The sequence below is a fragment of the Anomalospiza imberbis genome, chromosome 3 (assembly GCF_031753505.1).
Source record: "Anomalospiza imberbis isolate Cuckoo-Finch-1a 21T00152 chromosome 3, ASM3175350v1, whole genome shotgun sequence".
Taxonomy (NCBI): domain Eukaryota; kingdom Metazoa; phylum Chordata; class Aves; order Passeriformes; family Viduidae; genus Anomalospiza; species Anomalospiza imberbis.
The window spans coordinates 83,560,893-83,575,786 of record NC_089683.1 but is presented as its reverse complement, the minus strand read 5'-3'; the positions used below and the strand labels follow the sequence as shown (position 1 = coordinate 83,575,786).

General features: G+C 41.3%; 1 protein-coding gene and 1 long non-coding RNA gene across 8 annotated transcripts; one reads left to right on the top strand and one right to left on the bottom strand.

The window, feature by feature from the left end:
* Positions 1-1,657: 1,657 nt before the first annotated feature.
* Positions 1,658-12,249, top strand: LOC137471284 (uncharacterized). Of its 3 annotated transcripts, none has more exons than XR_010997504.1 (3): positions 1,658-1,771; positions 3,584-3,672; positions 11,494-12,249. It is a non-coding gene; the product is annotated as an uncharacterized lncRNA (long non-coding RNA). The 3 variants fall into 3 exon arrangements; XR_010997502.1 differs by having other exon boundaries at positions 10,257-12,249; XR_010997503.1 differs by lacking the exon at positions 11,494-12,249 and adding an exon at positions 6,656-7,071.
* Positions 2,920-14,889, bottom strand: RNF8 (ring finger protein 8). Of its 5 annotated transcripts, none has more exons than XM_068185466.1 (8): positions 14,554-14,889; positions 12,089-12,217; positions 9,291-10,031; positions 8,133-8,195; positions 7,657-7,746; positions 6,384-6,491; positions 5,191-5,406; positions 2,920-3,329 (listed from the first exon to the last, which is right to left on the bottom strand). In XM_068185466.1, exons 1-8 carry the CDS (start codon positions 14,887-14,889, stop codon positions 3,192-3,194), a joined length of 1,821 nt encoding a protein of 606 aa, XP_068041567.1. In that variant the 3' UTR covers positions 2,920-3,191. The 5 variants fall into 5 exon arrangements, with proteins under 5 accessions (XP_068041567.1, XP_068041569.1, XP_068041568.1 ...); XM_068185468.1 differs by having other exon boundaries at positions 2,920-3,337; positions 5,195-5,406; XM_068185467.1 differs by having other exon boundaries at positions 2,920-3,337; positions 5,202-5,406.
* Between the last annotated feature and the right edge of the window lie 5 nt (positions 14,890-14,894).

The window sequence follows — 14,894 nt, the reverse complement described above, 5'->3', positions numbered from 1 at the left end:
CCAATAAGTGATACTACAGATAATTTATCCAAAGTTGCTGAGCTGACACAGCTAGCCTGGAGACCTATGATTGACAGTCAGTAACTTCATACTATAAAAGCCCAGTCCCAAGTTTTAAGGGCAGGGTCTTCTAATATACCCTTTCTTGAAGTGTATGTGTGGAGATTTCTCCCTTGACTGGGGATGCTGCTCAAGGTTACTCCTCATGACTGAGAAAAAGAAATTAGTCCACAGTCATGGGTGAATAACATTATCTCTACTTAATTGTTTTTTTTCCCTAGCTTTAATACAATTGCTATAAACCAACTGCTTCAATATTTCATCATAGTGCACTGTAAGAGCTGTTCTACTTCCTATACTGTGTAGTAAATAATCCTGATTAAGATCTTTTTGTCCAATCATTATCATAATAAATCATACATATTTATATATCTGGTTTGCCATCCTTAAATCCTCCAGGACAAAGTTGTGTAAAGGTTCATTTACACCTATATAATCCTTTCCACATGAACCACTGACAGTTTGGGGCTAAGACTGGATCCAGCCGCATCCAGGCTTCTCTTGGAGAAGGATTTTAGAAAGCAAGGGGGCCCTGTCTGCACCTTGTGACTCGATGGGAGGGCTTCTTTAATAATTAAAATTTGTCTGAAGCTCCCACTCTGCCTGTGACAGGCTCACCACACATGTGGTGTATTTTTCTTGCACAAGATTGTCAGATTGGTCTTGGACTCCACAGATCTGTATGAGGTAAACATCCCTCTGTGATGGTCCCCTTTTACTAGCACCCCTTCCCAGCTCTTCCACTGATGCTGACAATGTATTGCTCTGAAAGTGTCTGATTATCACACTACCTGACAGCTATCTTCCAAGGGAAAACAGCAAGTCTTGAACCTGCCCTGCCCTGCATCATCTGTGACTAGCTCAGTTGTAACCTGACATCTGGAAGCACTTGATGCCATCCCAAGACAGGTAACAGTTCAGGGAATAACATCTCCAAGGGCACATCCAAGTAGAACCAAGTAGACAACAAGCAGAAGAAAGTATCCAGACCTTAGAGCAAAGGAGAGCACACTGCAGATATACAGGTCTGCTTTTGTAAGTGAAAAGCTTTTATAAGTGGACAGTAATAATACTTCATCTCTCTCTGTGGACGTTTACACATTGTGCACCTACCAGTAAAAGTGAAAATAATTTGGAATACACCACTTACATTCTTCGCATTCTAGTGAAAAGAAGACACACTCAGAAACCAAACCAAAGTTTACCACTCTGTTACCAGGGGAAGTATTATCCTTCTCTGCAATATGCATAAACACCAACATAATAAAATAAATATGTATTTTGAAAAATGAAATGAGAAAAAAAGCACAGTAGTATGGAAGAGGTACAGAGTTGAAGAATTTGCAGTCCTACGTAACCAGAGTATTTTCCTTCTACTCCTCTTCCATCAGAAATGCCTGTTCCACATCAGCCTATTTCATAAGCATTTTGAGGAATGCTCTTCTCTTGCTCATTCTAGAAAGCGTCTATTCACAAAAGAAACTCTCAAGAGCACACACAGAAAGTGAACACTAAAAGAGAAAGAAGAATACAGAAGATGTAATGTCTCCTTCACAAAAGAAGCCTTACACTGAAGTTTTAAGCAAGCTGCCTGGCCCACTGATCAGGCCTCTCCTGTTTAAATCCTACTGACCAAATTTGTCAGAATACACTAATTCCTTAGGACATCATTCATGCACCTTTTTAATGGGATCTTTCTTGGGGGAAGCAGGTAAGAGGTATGATTGTAGCTATTAAATTAGCATTAGGGTAGACACAGTCTTGAAGGATTTCGCTGTCTTTGATCAGTTCCTGAATACAAACATCTTTCAATTAACTTTACAGTAGTCACACTGCATACAGCATTCAAAACATGAAGCAAAGTCATTAACTTAGATAGACTGTTTTCTCAAAAAAGTCTAAAGACAACTAGAAGACATCTCAGTGGCTGCACCAAAGAAGACTAATGCAGAAATGGATTTATATTTTTGTTCTTAAACAAAATAAACATAGAAACAAAAAGGTATATACAAAGAGCCAAAGAAATATTACAGATGAGAAGGGCTTTCCCATCCTGTTCTCACAGTCCTTTCCATGTAACAGCTAAGTAAAAAGCATAAGTCACTAGAAAATGGAACTCAATAGACAAATACATGATAGGATGAGGCAAGACTTGATCGGTCTCTTATGAACGAGTGATTTGCCGTAAGGGTAGTACAACCCACACCTCAACAGTTATGTCTCGTAAACAATAAAATGAAGTGCTTCATTCTGTACCTTGTGGTTGTCTACAGATGCTGGTTTCCTACCCTGCCAACAGGACATTTCAGTAATTTGGAGAGCAGCACACCTGAAGATGCAGAGGTTCCTCTCTTGCTGCTGATTATATGTTTTTAAAGTCATTGCTAAAAAATTCTGAATGTGCTGCTTCCCAGTTCTAAAACCCTTTATGCAAAAGCCTGAAGAGGGAACAAACCAAAGACACTACATGAAAAGAACACTAGCTAAAGACTTCTGGAAGATTTAATCTCCTCTATCCCTATCTAATGGAAAATGGGCTACATAAAAGGAGCAAGCCAATGACCAGCAGCTAGCTTACAATGTACTTGCAGCCAACAGTGTCCATATCCCACCCTTTATCACTTTTAAAGCCAAAGGCCTGGGATGACTCTAGTTGCCATATGAAATTCAAGAGGAAAACCCACATTGAGACTTTTTCCTGATACACCTATCTCCTGCCTGCTGGTGGGGATGGCCAAGTTCTCAAAAGGCTTGGGACATTCCCTCTGCTGCTTGAAATAAGAGATGCTGATGTAAACATGTAATTCACTAAGGAAAGGGCAATGATGCAATACAAACTCCTTCATTACACTGAGCTGGTCACAAGCTAACATGAAAGTTTAGGGTTTGTAAGTCAATTAGCCAGCATAATGGCAGTCGGTTCTCTCACAAACCCAATTTTGTTTTAGAGATCAAGCTTCTGTGCATTCATTTGGAAAACAAGATCCTTCTTCCAAATACTGCTAGTTTACAGCTCCAGCCTCTTCACAGGTCCTTCCAGGTGCCCAGTCTACTCCTCCAGCAGCAGTCAACCAAACACCATTAGGTTGGTTCTAGGCAGCACAGGGACAATGAGTCTGCAGTAACAATGTTCAGATAACATAGTAGCTTTCACTATAGGAAGAATCCTCCTCAGAGTCCTCACTGTCACAGCTGCTCATTGACAAGATGGAGTAGATGGTAGAAGGGACACCGTTGTCACTGTCTGTGGCTGGTTTCACCATCACATTCTGTTTCTCTGCATTCAAAACACACAGATACAAAAGTTAGCTGTGACCACTGTACCCACAAGTGCTAAATTACTACTTGTCTTTGAAACTATATTTTAGCTTCTCACTGTCCATTTGCAATAAGTCTTTCAAGCTGCAGGACATAGGCCTTTTTCATTTCAGTTTTCAGCATAAAAGAACAAAGGAATGGCAGTTATTTCTTCGCTTGTTTTCATAAGTGTTCTAAAGTGTTCTATATGTCTTTTCCTATTAAGGTAACACAGATGAGGAGGAGACATTCTCCACCCCTTCACAGGGACACAACTGGCAATGAAAGTGGCTAACTATTTCAGTGTCTTGCCAGGTAAGAAAAGGAAAGAAAAAATGTGGTAAGGGACTCTCAAATAAGTACTGATTGTTCAGGACATTTATAACTTCATCAAAACCTTCATCTATTTAAGACTGCAAGCTGTCTTTCTAGTGCCGGGGCTACTAAGACTCCTAGAAAGGTTTCTTGGAAAGCCTTGACAGCTTCTGAAGTGCCACTTCCAACATCCTTCTTCTTTTAACAGGTGTATTTCTTAGGAATTAATTTTAAATAGACAAATGGTTATCTTCATTTCAATCAAAATCTTTCCATCACTGCACAAAAAGAGGCACAGAAACCATTTCACCTTCCAGCTGAAGCATGTCACAGTAAATTTAAATTATTTCCTACCGGTAGTTATTTCTGAAGATATGCTATGAACTCATTGGCTTTTTGTTTGGACAAGGATGAAGATCATTGGTGTAGCACACAATGGGCTGCCATGAAGGCACCAGTTCAGCCAGTGTCCATCAGCTACCTTACCAGACACTTCAGGAGCGCTGTGGCACTCTGCCACAGCATGCAGTACACAAGGGCTGCCTCAGTTCCACAGAGGTAAAAGCAATTCTTGTAGCTGAGCCAGGCAGCCTCTCAGCAATGCAGCACTTCCTCAGGGAATCAGACTGAAAGGGTTACATAGGTTATCATTTCAGGCTTGAACTAGCACTGCTTAGTGATGTCACTCTATGTAACCATGGCACATCTGAAAGGTATCAAAAGCACCTTTCTTTTGGTAAAAATACAATTTGGCACATTGCAAAATTAAGGATCATGCACTCATCTCTATGAAGGGAAAACAAAATAATTACTTAAGAGAACACAGCAATAGAAATTTCAGGAGTAGGAGGAACAGACATCTACATTTTAGCACCTAGATACCAATGTCAAGTGCTCTAGAAAGAAATTTAGAAGGAGGAAGCATACTAGGAATAACCCATACTGGGGTTTTTATTAAAGCAATCACCATCGTGCACAGTATTTTAGCAACAACTAGGCAAGATGTTATGCCTGTAAGCCACAGTGGCTTTAATTCCCCAAATATAAACACATCAGAGCAACTGTCAGTTCAGCCATACTTACATCATATACCACTGTCTCTTTCAGAGATTTCCTACATAAATCTAGCACACAGAAAAGAATTTGGACCTTTTTGTCAGGTCTGCTGAGATTCTGTAATTATGTACTCCACAGCATAATCAAAAGTGCCTGGTAAATTTTCAAGGACCATTTTATGTATTTTTGCTTTTATTATGTGATCTCTTTGAAAGAGCATAACCTTTAGCATGGTTAAACTAAGTTGTCCCGCCAGACCGTGGAGTTCATACTGAAGTCTTTTTCCAAACTTTGTACTAATTTTATTTTACTGTGCAGTAAAGCTAGTTAGTCGAGAGATCTCATTATTATTTTTTTAGTGTTTCTGCAGCATTCCCTAAGCATCTTCTTGGTATATAGGTGCCAAAGAAAGTTATGCAAAACAGATGGAATAAGAGATTGTACTCATCATGCCACATCCACCCACCTCTCACCTTTCCGCTCTCTGATAAGGCTCAGGCGATGCTCTTTTATTTCCACATCCAGTTTTTCTACCATCCTGTTAATGCAGTTATCCAGCACCAGAGAGCGTGTCTTTGATTTGATCTTCTGCCTGCAGATAGGGCACTCCACTTTACGTTTTGTCCACTCATTGATACAGTGGGAGCAGAAGCTGTGTGCACAGTTCAGAGTGACCGCCTGTGGAATTCAGCAGAAGGATACTGGTCACAGCGTGCTCACAGAGGCACTGTCAAGCAAAAACATACTGAATACAGGGAAATATTACATGAATATTTTGTATAGGGAAAGGGACTGGAGAGCCCAAAGCCTTTACGGCCTTCGCAGGAGTCACACACAATCCCCCCATGCCAGAGGTCAGGCCAGCATTACAAGTCAGTTAATGGAGTCGCTGTAAGTTGCAGCAAGTCAGAAACAGAAAAAAATAATTTTATTACAAGTTATCCCAATTTGAAAAGGAAAAATTATGGAAAAAACTCAGATACTGCAAAATAGCATCTTAATATACTGAGAAACCAAAAATTAAAATTTCAGCTAGCTCTTAAGCCATTATAACAAGGCTAACACATCCGGTTTCCCATAGTAAAAGTGTAATGTAATGAAACTGACCTTCTAGCAAAATATGAGTAAAAATAACACTCTACACGACAAGCATAGCCTATTACTTGTAGAATCAAATGAAAACAGACCAGTTTCTCAAAGAAAGAGTTTATCTGCCCAATACAAACATCCCAGGACTTGATTGAATACGGTACCTCCCTTCCTTTACTAACCTCTCCATATATCTAAACCTCAAACAGTCCAACTCTAGTTGGCTTAAAGCAAGGTCCACTACAAAATAATTCTCCCCCAAGCAGCTATCAGCAGCAATTCAGAGCACCAGTTCAAAAACCTACACAAGTGCTCCAAACTTATGTGCATTTTAGGATTAAGCACTCATGTCTATGCAGAGACATTAAAACTGAACTTGCTGTCAAGCAAAGAAGAGCCAGGGAAGACAGATCTCTGGATCAACTCTTTCCCATAAGAACTCACTGTGGGTCTGTTGGGACTGTTAAACAAGTGATGTAAAGGGCTTAAATATTGTGTTAACTAGAGCTATGGAAAGCTTCTCAAGTCTCTTTTTTACTGGCAAACCCATAGAGGTTTAAACATACCTCGATAAAGTGTTCAGAACAGATTGTGCACTGCAACTCATTCTCCAACATATCATTCATCTGATTCAACACCTCTTCTTTTTGGGCTCTCACCTTTTCCTTCTCCTCCTGGTGGAAAAGTACATGTGGTTGTGTATCAACAAAGAACAAGGTTTTTCTCAATTGGCAGGAAGTGTGTGTGCAGGGGAGGAAAACCATACTGCAAATCTCCACGTCAAGTGGAGTGGGTATCTATCACATACTCAGATCTGTAATCTCTTTCCTCTTTGTAGCATCAGCAGTACTGAGAATATTCCCACCCACTACGGAGAACTTGGAAGGAAGAACAGCAGCCATTACCAAAATTCCCTTCAGCCTAAAGGAACTACCAGCTGATCAATCTTTTCAGAATTTTTTTCAACCTGTTCCTGGCAAGAGTTTGGTTTTAATCAGTATTTCTTTTTGGTGTCTGATATGAAAAGCAGAACACTCAACAGACTAAACACCTCAAATGTTAAAAAAAGGAAGTAATAAGGTTTAAGACATTTACTTGCATTTAACAACCTAATAATCTTTTTGTTTGCTTGTTAAGAGTTAAATTAGGCTGATTAGGCTAGGTACCTGCTCTATCTTCTAAAAATAACAGGAAAATTCTTCTAATTGAAGCTATTGTTGAAACAGCAACAAATTTCCAAAGATGACATTAAAAAACAAAGCACACTATCAGTGGTGGATAATGTGATAATTTCCAAAAGTAAGACAGGAAAGGATCTCCTTAATTATTTTCCACTCATCACTTTGTGTCAAGGGCAGGAAGAACTGTGGCTTATCTCATTCATTATTCAAATTCCATGTTGCTTCAGTCCTACACTCCCTTATAGAACTGCTGTCACAATGCAGTTTTACTTGAATGCACTTTAACTCAAAATTAAGAACCCCACTTTTCAAACACTTCTGGTTTGTTGGTGGATTTTTTTCCTGTTATTTCTGGTTTGATTTTTGTTTGTTTTTCAAAGAAAGGGTGCAATGGGCCCATTTCTCTTACACAATGCACTGTTCAGGTGCTTTGGGCTTTCTTTATGATTGAGAAAGATCTCATAACAACTGTTCAACACCAATTTATAGAAAGGGCAAGGTGAATCCTCCCCAACTGTCAGCTGCCACCTCAAAACACAGAAATTTTGCCATATAGGAGGCCAGGCAGAGCGAAGACAAATGTTAAACCATCTCCTCTGCTCATGCAGTATATGATGTTTCACTTATGAATAAAACTAAGAATGCAGTTATTCCTTACCTTGGTTTCTTCCAGTTCTTTATTCTTGGCTCGAATTATCTCCTCAAAATCTTTTTTATTATGATTCAGTTCTTCCATCAAAGCACGATGCTGTAATAATACCATTCCAGAAGTTATAAGAGTACCATTATAAGCTATCCTATTAAAGATATGTGGTCACAGTCATTAGCTCAGTTGGTTATAAGGTTCAGCACACTCATTTCTCCTATTCTCCTCCTAGAAGAGCAACACATATGAGTTGAGGTGTTAAGGCAGTTTATCCTTAACTTAAAATTGGAATGCACTGCTAGTTATTTATGACCTTCCCAGTGCCATCACACTTTGCATTCCCTCTTCCAGGTTATTCTTTCACTTCAGTTAGGTTTTTAGTCACCTAAGGCAAAGACCTTGTATTCTACCAAGAGGCCATAACACTTGGAAAGATTTAAATATCCAAGTTACACAGTTAGACCAAACCTAGACTCATAATCACTTGCCTCTTGCAGGACCTGGGCCAGCTGCTCCTTCAGATTCTCTTCCCCTTGTTGACACTTTTCTCCCTGGGCGGGGTAAGAAGTGGGGGGAAAAAAAGAGACTTGAGTAACATTAAGAGACAGAAAATTACTACTCTGCACACTCTCTTTAGAGGATATGCTTAAAGAAACAACACTGATTTTCAACAAATGGCAAGATGTTCCACTCCAGGGTTACATGTGTACAACAAAAATTAGAGCTATCATTTACTGTGATGAGTTAAAATGGATATATCATTTACAGTTCCATATTTGGAATACCTCCACATTATTCTAGCTCAAAAGGCACTAGCATATTCATAGAAGCAAAGACATCAGCAAAAGCTTAAAAGCTGCAACTCTGTCTTTGAGTACATTCAAAGACTTCAGAGATACCTAAAGCTCCAGGTAAATATCATATTGTTTATAAGGACACAACTCCAAATTTTCTGTACTTCTGATACTGGTATCTTGCTTTTAGCAGTAGACTTTAAGGAAGTAACTAATAAATTATTAGACTCACTCCAAGATGAATCCTCACTTTCTTTAAACCAGACTTTGAGCAGTCTCAAGTTCAAATAGATTTTGTAATGTTACCAAAAAAACAACTTTATCACATATACTTACTGCTTAAAGGTACTCACAGATTGCAAGAGAGAGTTTTTTGAAAGTAGGAAAATAATCTCCTTCCCTCCAGGGATTAAGGCAATGCAGTATTTCATTGACTGTAAAGACAGTGCACTTGCCAGGCAAACTGGGCTTTATTTCAGCCATATACTGAGAGAAATTCACATTTAAAGTTATTACTTTTCAACTTGCCCTCTCTATAATCTAGAGAGATCAGGCAATGGCTTTCTTTTTTTTATTTAAAAACATGCTTCTTTACCAACTGAAATGCTTTATTTTGCACCTTTTTTCTGGACTCCCCATGCAGCCAAATCTCTTCTGTCTCTGCACTTTCTTTTGGTATGTGCACTGTGTTACATGCTAAGTTAAATACTTCCACAAACACTTTAGCAGGAGTAAATCACACAAGCACTATTTTTGTTGTTGTATAGTTCAAGAGCTGTTTTGGATCAATGCCTTATACAAGGCATTCCATCAAAGTGAAGACACAGGCCAAAATTATTGCCACTATTATACCTCTAGCTTCTGCTGCTCTTTACAGAATGTCCTCTCCAGCTCTTCCACCTGTTGCTGCTGATGCTCTTGTTCCATGCAGAGTTGGTTCTGCAACTCCTGCAGCTCCTGTTCCATTACTAGGATCTCTTTCTGATCACTCTTCCTGCACTTCTGCTTCACATTCAGAACTGCAGTCTGCTTCTCCTGCACTTTGACCTTTAATTTCATTGTATCTTCTAGAGATTTCCTCAGCTTTTTCAAGCCAGTCCATGACTCTACAAGACCAGAGCCTTTCTGGTCCTTCTGGGGGACAGTCACAGCTTTCTTGGAGTGAACAGGGCTACCATGCACTGGACCACTATCCCCCTCACTGGGTCCAGGAGAAAGCAGCTTGACATCCATCTTCTCTGTTAGCCATTTGGCCTCTTCTGCCTGTCCCCATGATTTATCTAAAGGTTCATTACCACAGGACATTCTGTCTCTTTTGCATCTGAAGTTTGAGGGGTCTTCTGATTCACATGTCTCCCATTCCTCCAAACTAAATTTACGTTTAGGCCTTGAACACTTAGCTTTCCCCAGGTCACTTCTTTGGGCTAAAAAGGGTCTAATTTTCTCCCATTCGTCTTTAATTACTTCATACTCATATTCAGCAGTCTCTCTGTTTTCCAAAGGCACTCCCAACTCGATACGGTCTCCTTCAGCAATAGGATAGACTTTTGATGGATCCAGGCGCTGTTTATTAAGCCAAACTCCATTTAGACTCTGCCAATAAACACAGAACCACCAAAATTTAATATGTAGTTACAGCGTCCTCTGAAAGTTATTTCTGGCAACTGTAAATAAACACAGCCAACCTCTTCAGTGCTTCAATCAGAACAAGCCACCTCTTCAAATAAACCTTGTAATATCCAGTTTATTGGCTCAGTGTTGCATTTATTACAGTTACTGCACTGTATTATTTACTGCACATTATTCTTGCATTAACAGATTTTGTGTACAAGCATCAAAAGCAACATTTTGACATATGTGCTTGTGCAGAAGGAAAACAATGAACTCTGAGGGGAAAAACCTGCACAAAAGCTTCAGAAATAAGAACTAAATAATAAAAAGACTCCACAATAGATCATTGTCAGGACAATTAATGTTACCTGAAATTACAGGAAAAAAAAAGGAAATAAAAAGAAGAATCGGCTATACTCCTTGAAGAAAACAAAATTTTTCATAAATAAAAGGAGACCGCAAAGAAGGAAAATGTTCTTCCAGAGATAATGATCAAAGCACAAAAAAGGTTTCAAAATTAGCTCAAGAATGTTGGGGAAGATGAAATAGGAAAACCTTATAAATATGATTGCCTGGCAAAAGATTTGGAAAATACAGACATTGAGATGAGAACTAGATTTGAAACAGCAAACCTTGACTACTGAATAACTAGAAAACAATAGTATAGCCAGGTTAAAAGCAATCCCCCCTTCTGATTAAACAATGCCCTTTACCTGCAGATAGGTCCAAGGGTCAAATGGAATGCTCTGTCTCACCCCCCAATGTATGGTTCATCCCACACCTGTGACCCTCCCCTGAAGTATCAGGTATCTGTGACCCCATTGGCCCAAGTCCTCCTCCAGCCCACCTTGAAGCCCCCTGATAAGGTGTGCCCGAGGGACCGGACGCTCTCTTGGACCTTCCCCTGGGACCCTCACCTGGAACCCTCGCTCCCTCTCTCTCCCTGGGCCTGCCACGATTTGCGCCTGGCAACTCCAAGCAGGGCCTTTCCCCCCTTTTAATAAACCACATCTTCTAAGACCTGACTTCAGAGATCTCTCATCCATCCAAACCGTCCTGGAGACCCGCGATCTCGCTACACAAGAAAGTTTTCAAAAACAGCAAAACTGGTCTGTGCTCATATGAACTGCAGAAACACTAGGAACTGACATATCTCAATGAGAGTCAATGAAACAAGCTGTCCAACTAGTCAACAGTGAAAAGAGACAGGAAGTCTTAATAGATAATCTAGGGTAGATGTTTCCTAACATGCAATAACATTAGGTTTTCAAGTTTATACATGTAGTACAAGTTTAAGAGCAGTGTAATTTTAATAGTAGCCACTCCATTCTTTTCCAACTAATCTGCTGTCAACCCAAACATCCTTCAAATCTGCATGACATGTTGAACATTTTTGTCCTACCAGTGCTGTTTTAAAGAAAATTACTCATTTTACTGTTTTCAGACTGAATGAGAAAGTGGAGAGATCATGATATAAAAAACAGAAGTCAAAGTGAGACCCAGTTGAGGACTCTAACATCAACATTTTATTCTAATCAGCTGAGAAGAACTTTCAGAAGAAATTCATTTGAACACAACATGAAGCATGGTTTTTCTAACGCTAGATTCTTGTTGAAGTTGATTATAATTAAAGCAATTGTGTTAACTACAATAAGGAGTTGCACTTTATCTTTTCATTAGCACTACAAGAATGTTATCCTTTTGAAAGGATAAAATCCTGTATCAAAATTCATTTAGGATATTTTTAAGGAAAGCAACACCAAACAGGTTCACAGACTGCAAAGTGCCCTTGGTCAGGCCACACTGGTCTGAAAAATGCTAAACCAAGAGGTAGATCTACATACAGAAAGTAATCCAGTTTGCATCCCAACTGCAGCAGACAGAACTTTTCTGCTGGAAGTGCACAACAGGCAAGACACATTCCCATGGACCTTCTATCCCACTTATGCTGTATCATAGCCCATACACTGCTAGATCCAAAATAATGGATTCTATTCAATGTATCTCAAGAGTACAAGGTCTTCAATTGGTCTCTGTACCTTGTTATCCTTGACAGTCCACTGCCCTTCTGTGTTCTGCTGAAAGACACAATGCTTACGAGAGATCATCAAGGGACAGGTTTTTGACACCAGCTGGTACGTGGTATCTAATCCCCGGCCAATAGTCACCTAAAAATAAAGTAGTGTAGTTACTGCAATCAGTAATGACACGGTAAATTCAGTTTATAGCATTTCAATTTAAGTATAGCAAAACTCTATATCAACATCAACTCTATATCAACATGGTTATTTCCAAAAAGTCTGGCATAATATGATTTTTTTTTTCATTTAATTTTAAGAGTATATAGAAAATGGAAGCTTACAAAGTTTGAAGTATTATCTTTCTCTCCAACTGAGGAAATTTTGATTTCTCTGAGGCACATTAGAATCTTGGTTTCATGGAAATCTTCCTTAGCAGCAAAGCTGCTCAAAGCCACTCAGAAACCATCTGTGTCCCACCTCATTCATTACCTAACCAAACATCATTTCTTCAAACCAGCACTGTTGTGTGTGGGTCTCACTACTTCTTAACCTCTTCTTTTGGTAGTTGCATCTGTTCAACCATTTGTGAACAGAAAAGATACAGGAAAAAAATAGCCCAGAAAACTGCCAACAAAAAAAGTGCACACTCAACATTGCCCTAAATACACAGCACTTTTGTAAATCACACCATCAATCTTATGGCTCAGAATCTAAGCTACATGCAGCTCATAATCAGTAGTAAAAGTGATCTAAGTAACTGGATTAGACTCTAATAGTATCTTCTGGAAGAAGGGACATAATTTAATTGTACTATTGCACAGTATCTTATTAAATCTCATCTAATTTCAGACTGCCATTTAAAGCACATCCCTGCTCTCCCTCCCTCTGCTGCCTTCTCTGCACACTTCTCTTAATTCATCTGTGCACTTCTTTACCTGAGCTGTTCTCAATTTGAGTTTAGAGCAAGAACTCAGACCCCCATGTCATAACCAAAAGCAAGGAAGCAAACTAAGGTGGCAAAAACAAACTTAACCACATTAGTGCCTACCTCTTAAATGTTTCATATAGTTTTCTGTCAGCACGGATTGCATATGTAAGAGGTACAGAGACTCAAATGGATAAATACTCCCTTCTTCATGAGGATTCAAACATAAAATCAGCTTTGCATTTGTCCCTGCAGTGGCATCATCAGGGCCCAGTCACAGACATCTGCAGGACCTCACAGAACAAGATGAGCGAAAGCAAGCAGGGCCAGTCATAAAACTACCCCTTGATCAAGTTCATTTAGCAAACAGGGGTCCAAGATGTTACCACTCACCTACTGGAGTTCAGTGCAGCTCACAGCAGTACTGGCAAATCACATCCCATTCCCACATATGAGCAGTGTCTTTTGGCACCAGAGTGGTCACAGCACCAAGCCTAAGAGTGTTCAAGAAGTGTTTGGACAACATCCTCAGGCATGTGGTGTGATTCTTAGGGCTGTCCTGTGCAGAGTCAGGAGTTGGACTCAATGATCCCTGAGGGTCTCTACCAACTCAGGATATTCTATAATTATGATTTACGTCTCCAGCAAAAGCAGTTTGTGCTCTGTGGCGTGGCACGCCTAAAGCACCAGAATGCCATCAGCCTCCCTGCTGCAAATGACAACCACTGTGCATACAATCAGAGCAGTAACATGCCAAACTGGATTCCCTGCACAGTTATCGCACAGTTATCAGTGCCCTGGCTGCAAGTTGTTACCTCCAGTCCTTCACCGAGGATATCTGCACATCTCAGGGCTTCAAATCCACAATGGGAGAGTAACAAAAGCATATGTTTGGATGGGTGCCTTTTGCAGTGTGTGAGCACAAGGCCTTGCCCACAGCATCACCCATACCACCTGATTTTGACCACCAGAACAGCAATCTTTTTACACTGCCCCAAAGTCATCACACATCTTTGCCTGCTGGGTTTTAGGGAAGAGTACCAGGGCTCATTTTTCAATTTAAAAACACGATCGCCAAGAAAACGGCTATTCCTGTACCGCACCAAAACATAACCAAAACAATTTAAACGTGAACTCGTTTACAACTGAATACCTTATGCCTTAGGTACTGCTAACCTCGCCAAAAGCATCACCTTGTTAATTAGGCTACGGACTCCCTTCGTCTTCACGTTACCGTCTCACGAACAACTCTATCTAAATACGACACAAGAATTTAAAGATATAAAGAAGCGAAGGCTTGGCCAAGGCCACTCCAGCGCCTGGGTCCGCCCTTGGGCGTTACCGGGGCTGAACGGCGCCCGCTCGGGCAGCCCAGCGGGGAGGCCGGGCGGCCCCTCCGAACGGCCACGCACGGAGACTGCTCCTTAAGCGGGACGAGGCGGTGCTTTTTTCCTCCTGGGAAAAGCAGTAAGAAACCACGAGACCCCACCAAACTGCACCCTGAGAGCCGTGCCCCCCACCCGCTCGCCCCGAGGGGCCGGAGCCCGGCGCGGCTCACCTGCGTGCCGGCCTCCAGCAGGAGCCAGTCGCCGCTGGCCCCAACTCGGCGGAGGCACCAGGCCAGGCACGGCACTGCCATGGCGCCCGCCCGCCGCGGCCGGCGGGAGCGATCGCTGCGGCGGTAGCAGGGACGGCGCCCGCAGGGGACGGGACGGAATGGGGCCCGTCCGAGCCCGGGCTGTGACCAGAGCCCGCGCGTGCGCCCCAGGACCCGCGGGGACGACGGCGCGGCGCTTTCCCACTGTTCCGCGGGGCTTCCCCGCAGTCCCGCCGCGCTCCTCCGTGTCCCGCCTCCTCCTCGCACCGCCTCTTCCGGGCGCCCTGGCGCTGCCATCCGCC